We start from the raw sequence: 8,173 nt of genomic DNA on the forward strand, positions 1-8,173 counted from the left end.
TGTAGCATGCACACCGAAATGTCGTACTGCACACGTACCTGTAGTATGCACACGTGCATGTGCTAGTCATACCACCACATGGTAGGATGAGGCTAAGTATAGCACACGGGTACATGTTCATGCACACGTACATGTAGCATTGCCACAATGTACATGCTAGCCTGCACAACGTCATGTAGTGACACACGTCCATCGTAGTAGCTGCCACACGTACATGCTATATCACACTGTACATGTAGCTGCACACGTGCAATGTTAGCATCCCACTGGTACATGTAGCATCGCACACGTACATGTAGGCTATGCCCACGTCTACATGTTAGCATGCCCACGTGCATAGTAGCATGCACACGTATCATGTAGCATGACACGTACATGTAGTATGAATCGTACATAGTATGCTATGCACTCGTCATAACACTCTCAGCATGCACCCACCGTGGCACTGTAGTATATGGTTATATGGTTTGGGTGACCAGTTTACAATATGATTCCTTCTGCAGCAGGGGTCCGTGTCATGTTTGCCCGTCTGGGAATTTTTTTTAATTAGGCTATTATTTGTGCATCTCTGGTGCATTTTGAGGCCCTGTGACGTCCTGAACCGTGAGTTCGCAACCGCCTAATGCGCTCTGGTTAATGTAAGTATTGTGCACCTTTCCCGTACCGCTTTAAAGTTTATGCACCACGTCCATCGTGTATACCCATGTAAATAGATTGCACACGTACATACTAGTTCGACACGTACTCAGATTCCACCCCAGTTCATCCACTTCACATTTTCGTCTCTCCTGAAAAGATTGTATTCAGTAGCGTATGTGTTTACTCATACATCTCCCTGCGCGCTGTAACATCCGCGATGCAACTGATATCTGCTGCAGTGTCTGACCATTTGTCAACAGCTCGTGTGTGATCTAAGATCGCTACATTTGTATATTGCAGCTGTCTGCCATGTTCACCAGGCTCGGTGTGTTGACATATCGTTATGTTGTATATCTATTTGCAGCTGTCTGCCATGTCATCAGCTCTGTGTGTGACATATCTCGCTACGAGTTGGTATCATGTGGGCGCCTGGTGCTGGGCCATGTCACAGCTCGTGTGTGACGATCGCTACCTTTGTTATTCATTGCTAGCTGTTCCTGCTCGATGTCACAGCTCGTGTGTTACCATATCGTTATATGTATCATTGCAGCTGTCTGCCATGTCACACTCGTGTTGTGACAATTGCTATGTTGTATCATTGGACCTGTCTGCCTGTCACAGCTGCGTGCTGTGACATATCGCTACGAGTTGTACTCAATTGCTGCCTGCCACCATGTCACCGCTCGTGGTGTGACATTATCGGCTCATTGATCGTTGCAGCTGTCTGGCCATGTCACAGCTCGTGTGTACATACTCGCTACATTGTTATTTTACATTGGCTGCTGGCCTAATGTCACTAGCTTCGTTGTGACATATCTGGGTCTATGTTGTATCATTGCACCTGTCTGCCATGTCACAGGCTCGTTGGTGTGACATAGTCGCTACACTTGTATCAGTGCAGCTTCTTCTTGCCATGTCACATGCTCGTTGTGTGACATATTGCTATGTTGTATCAGTGCACCTGTTGCCATGCTACAGCTCAGTGTGTGACATATCGCTTTACATTGTATCTGATTGCACTGTTCTGCCAATGTGAGCGCAGCTCGTGTGTGTACCTATCGTTATATTGCTATCATTTGCAGCTGCCCTGCCATGTACAGCTCGTGTAGTGACCATATTGCTATCGTTGTATCATGCGACCGTCCTTGCCCATGTCCCCGCTGTGTGTGACATATTGCTACATTGTTCATTGCGCTGGCCTGCTCCAGGTTTCACAGCTCCGTGGTGACATATCGGCTTACCTTGTATTCGTTGCAGGTCTTTCCTGTCTCATGTCACTAGCGTCAAGTGGGCAAAGTCGCTTACTTTATCAGTTGCAGCTGCTGCCTGTCACAGCTCGTGATGTGAAATATGCTATGTGTATCATTGCACCTGTTCTGCCATGTTCACAGCTCGTGTGTGACATATCGCTCATGTATCAGTGGCAGGCTGCCTGTCCATGTCCTAGCTCGTGTGTGACGATCTTGTCTATGTTTGTATCATTAGCACCTGTCCCTTGCCATGTCACAGTGCTCGTGTGTGACATTATGGTCTGACATTTGTATGCATTGCAGCTTTGCCTGCCATGTTCCGCTCTGTGGTGTGACATAGTCGCTACATTGTATCATTGCAGCGTGCCTGCCATGTCACGCTCGTGTGTGACATATCGTTATGTTTGTTTATTGCAGCTGCTGCCATGTCAACAGCTCTGTGTGTGACATCTTGCTATGTTTGTATCTTGCCCCTGTCTGCCATGTTAGCAGCTCGTGGTGACATATTCGCTACATTGTATCTATTGACTGTCTGCCATGTCAGGCTCGTGTGTGACTCTTCTATTGTTGTATCATTGGCACGCTGTCTCGCCGATGTCACAGCTCGTGGTGACATATCGCTCACATTGTATCCATTGCCCACGCTGCCGCCATGTCACAGCTCGTGTGTACTATATCCGGTATGTGTCTCATTTGCACCTGTCCTGATCACAGCTCGTGTGTGACATATCGCTACATTTACTCATTGCAGCTGTCTGCTGTCCACAGCTCGTGTGTGGACATATCGTTGATGTTTTGTATCATTGCAGCTGTCTGCCAGTTCTACAGCTCGTTGTGACATAGTCGCACATTGTATTATTTGCAGTGTCCTGCCAGTATGTTCTTACAGCTTCGTGGTGACAGTTCGCTACATTGTATCGTTGCAGGGCTGCTGCCAATGTCAAGCTCGTGTGTGACATGTATCTGCACACTTGGTATCGTTGCAGCTGTCTGCCATGTCACAGGCTGGTGTGTGACATACTCGCTATCATTGTTCGTTGGCAGCTGCCTGCCATGTCAACAGCTCGTGTGTGTACATTCATCGTTAGTCGTGTATCATTTGCCAGGCCTTGCCGATGTCACAGCTCGTGTGTGACATGTTCAGTGCGTTCGGAGAGAGAGTGCCTGATGCTGTCCCGACCATGTTACTACAGTGAGTACGGCATCCTGCACCCCTGCTACGTTCCTAGCATTCACGCAGGACGACGAGCAAATCACGTGTCTCAGGAAGACGCCCCACAGCTGCGCCGATGATTACGCATAACGCCCACGTATATTATGATAGCAGGGGAGCGAGAGTCCAGTATTTAGTGGCAATCTGATCAGGCATATGTAGCAGGGGAGAGAGAGAAGTAGTTAGGAATATGTAGCAGGGGAGAGAGAGAAGTAGTTAGGAATATGTAGCAGGGGAGAGAGAGAAGTAGTTAGGAATATGTAGCAGGGGAGAGAGAGAAGTAGTTAGGAATATGTAGCAGGGGGAGAGAGAGAAGTAGTTAGGAATATGTAGCAGGGGAGAGAGAGAGAAGTAGTTAGGAATATGTAGCAGGGGGGAGAGAGACGTATTTAGGTATTATTGTCTACGATTGAGAAATATGGAGTTGCGAGAGAGAACGAAAGAGAGTGGTCAGTCACGATTGTGGAGTAGGGCCTATGTAGCAGGCGAGAAGTGTTTAGCAAGTCACGGCCACGATTGAGGAATATATGGCAGAGAGAGAGAGAGAAGTATTTAAGAATTCACAGTTTGAGCTTGTTGTGAGTTTGATGGTATGTGTCTGCTGCTGCAGCTGCTGCTGCCGTTGCTGCTGCTGCTGCTGCTGCTGCTGCTGCTGCTGCTGCTGCTGCTGTTGCTGCTGCTGTCCGATATTGATAACGTTAAGCAATGAACCGCACAGGACACTTATTACAGAACTATATCATTTCACCTTTTGTATCTAATCTTGACATTTAGAGATCACCCTAGCTAGGTATGGCATGCCAGAAGTGTAGCGACGAATCAGCGATAATCTCGTAGTGGTAACTTCAAGTTCCAAAGGACTCTAACGTAGACGGAGATTGAGGTCAATCAGATCGCTAGATCAACCCTGCGAATAGCAGCAGAGAAGCTCAATACCAGTGTTTACTATAGATGACGGGAGCGAGTCCCAGGAAGGAATTACTGAAACAAAATAAACTACGTTTGAGTTGATGATGTGGTGATGTTTATGCTTACAGCTGTTATCCGACCTGTGACCGCTGTGAAGGCCCGCTCGACACACAGTGCACCGAGTGTCGGGAGGAGTATAAACTACACGAAGGCAAATGTCAGGTGCCACGCGGAGGACCAGAACTTAAGTGTGGTGCAGGTATGACATGCTGTCTATATACAGATGGTAGTATAGATGACAAATCACTATATACAGGAGGCTGTATGTACTCACAATATATATATATATATATATATATATATATTCTAAGGCAAGGCTGGTTTTACTGTAGAGGCATTTTTGCACATGTCTAATGCATGCCAATGGTTACAACATATTACCTTTACGTATTACATATTACGTATAACATATTACCTTGACGTATTACATATTACGTATAACATATTACCTTGACGTAAACACTGATTATGACTAGCGTATATCATTCAGTATTGCTAGTACTGCTGCACATGTTCCTGCTAGTGATCCTCCTCTAACACTGTATATAATAACCCATGCAGACATGTACGTCGACAACGCAGGCGAGTGCGGCAGTTGTCACTCTCTATGTAAGACGTGCGTTGGACCCCGCGAGACGGACTGTGTCACCTGCTTCCATGGAACGTGAGTAAACGCGGATCTTCTAATCACTCAGCTCGCATCAAGTGCCATCAGCATCTACTGCCTTCGTTAACTCTACAGTTTCTATCAGCTCTAATGCTCTGCTGTTTAAAGGAGGGAGAAAATGAAGGAAATATTGCGTAGCGACCGTCTTTGCTAATTAGTGTCATCGTTAGTGTGAGTGGCGGGTGCTCGTTAGATGTAGGCTAGGCTTACAGGAGTGTTCACCATGAGTGCATTGGCTTCATTTACCTGCTACCTCAGTACGTCATTACTACACTTCATTTACCTGCTACCTCAGTACATCATTACTACACTTCATTTACCTGCTACCTCAGTACATCATTACTACACTTCATTTACCTGCTACCTCAGTACATCATTACTACACTTCATTTACCTGCTACCTCAGTACATCATTACTACACTTCATTTACCTGCTACCTCAGTACATCATTACTACACTTCATTTACCTGCTACCTCAGTCTTCATTTACCTGCTACCTCAATACATCATTACTACACTTCATGTACCTGCTACCTCAATACATCATTACTACACTTCATTTACCTTCTGCTACCTCAGTACATCATTACTACACTTCATTACTGCGTCTCTGACTTGGATGTTGTGATTAGCATGTTATATCTACATTAACTCGATTCAGTAGCATCGTAGCAAACTGCGCGTATAGGTGTGGCTGGCTTAACCGCCCCTAGCAGACATTCATCCTTCCTTCACCTCTAAGTAACATACACAGTGATGTAACGATTCTCCTGTACAAGTTACACCATCAAATGAATTCTTTGAATCTAGTAATCTACCTCGTTGCTTGCAGGGCCGCCCCTACATGTATAACATAGATGTGATGACTGCAACGACGCAGTACTAGGTTAATACCGGTGCTGCGTGTATGTAATGTATTTGTGTGTATATATCGTCATGCAGTACTAGGTTAATACCGGTGCTGCGTGTATGTAATGTATTTGTGTGTATAAATCGTCACGCAGGTTTCTGGACATGTCTGGGTCGTGCGTGGACGCGTGTCCGGCGGGACAGTACCCCAGCAGCAGCGGCGAGCGCGTGTGTCTGCCCTGTAACAACATGTGTCTGCTTTGCTCGGGGGGCGACGATGCAGACTGCAGGTCTTGTCGCCCCGGCCTCCACCTGGACAACGGTCACTGTGTCGCCAGCTGCCCACACGGGTAAGTGCGGTCATCGCCTTGTTACTGTCTCACTTCTGTCTCACTGTCTCACTGTCTCAATGTGTTTCTACTCTCTCACTACCTCGTTACTGTCTCATTGCCTCACTGTCAGTCGCTGGCTGACTTTTATAACTACTGTCACAACAGTCACTACTGTCTCACTACTGTCTGACTGTCTCAATGTATTTCTACTCTCTCACTACCTCGTTACTGTCTCATTGCCTCACTGTCAGTCCCTGGCTGACTTTCTAACTACTGTCACTACTGTCTGACTGTTAATAATGTTTTACTACTCTCACTATCTCAATGTCTCACTGGCTGACTGTTTTACTATCTTATTGTCTTACTGCTTCACTGTCTTACTGCCTGACTATATTACTGTCTCACTGTCTTACTGCCTCACTATATTACTGTCTCACTGTCTTACTGCCTTACTATATTACTGTCTCACTGTCTTACTGTTACTATTACTGCTTCACTGTCTTACTGCCTCACTATATTACTGTCTCATTGTCTTACTGTTACTATTACTGTCTCACTGTCTTACTGCCTCACTATATTACTGTCTCACTGTCTTACTGTTACTATTACTGTTTTACAGTTTTGCTGCACGTCACTGTCTCATTGTTTCATTGTCTTACTGTTTTACTGTCTTACTGTTTTACTGTCTTACCATCTTTCTATTTTACTCTTTATTGTTTTACTGTTATGTGCTGCTTATGACAAATTTTTCATTTTTCAGTGTTTACTTATTAATTATTGTTTACTGTTTAACATTTGCTGTTTTCACGGGGTTTTCCGTTTAATCTCGGCTGAAACGCGCAGTGTTAGTGACAGTGCTAGCTAGCGTCACCATCCAAGAAGTGTATACATAATATGTACATACACATTGACATATCTAAACATTTACACATATACATACACACACGTGTGTTGTTGTTGTTGTTGTTGTTGCCTGCAGTAAGTACGCAGCATCTACTGGTCGCTGTGAGCCATGTCACGCGTCGTGCGCCGGCTGCCTCGGCTCCAGCGACAAGGACTGCAGCAGCTGTAAGCCCGGCATGTTCCTGCTCGACTACGCTTGCTACGGCCGCTGCCCCGACGGTTACTACGCCGAGGAGGTGGACGGTCAGATGACGTGTGTTACCTGTTATCACTCGTGCAATACCTGCTCAGGTGAGTGAGTGTTACTTGTCATCACTCGTGCAATACCTGCTCAGGTGAGTAAGTGTTACCTGTCTGCCCTCTACTGTATTCAGCAGTGGATGGAGTAGTCTGCCCTCTACTGTATTCAGCAGGGGCTGGAGTAGTCTGCCCTCTACTGTATTCAGCAGGGGATGGAGTAGTCTGCCCTCTACTGTATTCAGCAGGGGCAGGAGTAGTCTGCCCTCTACTGTATTCAGCAGGGGATGGAGTAGTCCTCTTGCCAGCATATTAACGCTGCCTGCCTGTGAGGTAGCTTATGGATCTGTGTGACGCTATATGTTATATTGACACGTTTAAGGTGACGGACCAAACAAGTGCCTGAGCTGCCAGTCAGACTTCATCCTGCGCGAACACATCTGCTACGAACCATGCTCAGACTCCGAGTATTTCAACAGATTCAAACAGGTAGGCATGTGTGATGCATCGTCTGCTTACACCAGCTAGCAGGTGTAACTTGATTACTTGATTACAGTTATAAGTTACACATTTATATTCACAGGTCCATCGTGCAGTTGTAGGTAATTGTAACATTAACCGCACTTGAACATATCTTCGCTGTTCTTGGATACAATGATGCTGACTTGCCTGACTAAATTTGCCCTGCGTGCCTGTATTTGATCTACATAGTGACTTACCTCCTTAGGACTCGCCTACCTGATGACCTATGTAGCTCATGATTTACCTGGTTCATGACTTACCTGGCTCATGACCTATCTGACTCATTAACTACCTCATTAACTCATGCGTCACCTTGATCACTCTCTTGCTGCTTTCAGATGTGTGCGCGGTGTCACTCTAACTGTGCGACGTGTAGCGGACCATCTGAGTCGTCGTGCACATCCTGCTCCGACGGATACGGACTCGATGGCCCCAGGTCACGCTGCGTGCCGTGCTGCCCTCACCACGACGACCCGACCATGCACGGATGCTGCACCTGCGACCATCAACACAGTACGTAACACACACACACGCACGCACGCACGCACACACACACACACACAGACACACACACACACACACATACACACG

At 46.4% G+C, this 8,173-nt stretch overlaps 1 protein-coding gene across 1 annotated transcript; it reads left to right on the forward strand.

Moving 5' to 3' along the window:
* The first annotated feature begins 3,119 nt into the window (after positions 1-3,119).
* On the forward strand, positions 3,120-8,103 carry LOC106817317 (proprotein convertase subtilisin/kexin type 5-like). The gene is made up of 7 exons (XM_014821982.1): positions 3,120-3,155; positions 4,140-4,270; positions 4,633-4,735; positions 5,744-5,938; positions 6,900-7,114; positions 7,443-7,549; positions 7,921-8,103. The coding sequence occupies exons 3-7, from the start codon at positions 4,635-4,637 to the stop codon at positions 8,101-8,103; spliced, it is 801 nt and encodes a 266-aa protein (XP_014677468.1). The 5' UTR covers positions 3,120-3,155; positions 4,140-4,270; positions 4,633-4,634.
* The last annotated feature ends 70 nt before the right edge of the window (positions 8,104-8,173 follow it).

Source organism: Priapulus caudatus, unplaced genomic scaffold, assembly GCF_000485595.1.
Source record: "Priapulus caudatus unplaced genomic scaffold, Priapulus_caudatus-5.0.1 Scaffold1679, whole genome shotgun sequence".
NCBI classification, from domain to species: domain Eukaryota; kingdom Metazoa; phylum Priapulida; class Priapulimorpha; order Priapulimorphida; family Priapulidae; genus Priapulus; species Priapulus caudatus.

Coding starts and splice junctions, on each gene's coding strand:
- LOC106817317 (XM_014821982.1), top strand. CDS start 4,635: ATGTACGTCGACAACGCAGGCGAGTGCGGCAGTTGTCACTCTCTATGT. Junction 5,939..6,899: donor GTCGCCAGCTGCCCACACGG/GTAAGTGCGGTC, acceptor TGTTGCCTGCAG/TAAGTACGCAGCATCTACTG. Junction 7,115..7,442: donor CTCGTGCAATACCTGCTCAG/GTGAGTGAGTGT, acceptor GACACGTTTAAG/GTGACGGACCAAACAAGTGC.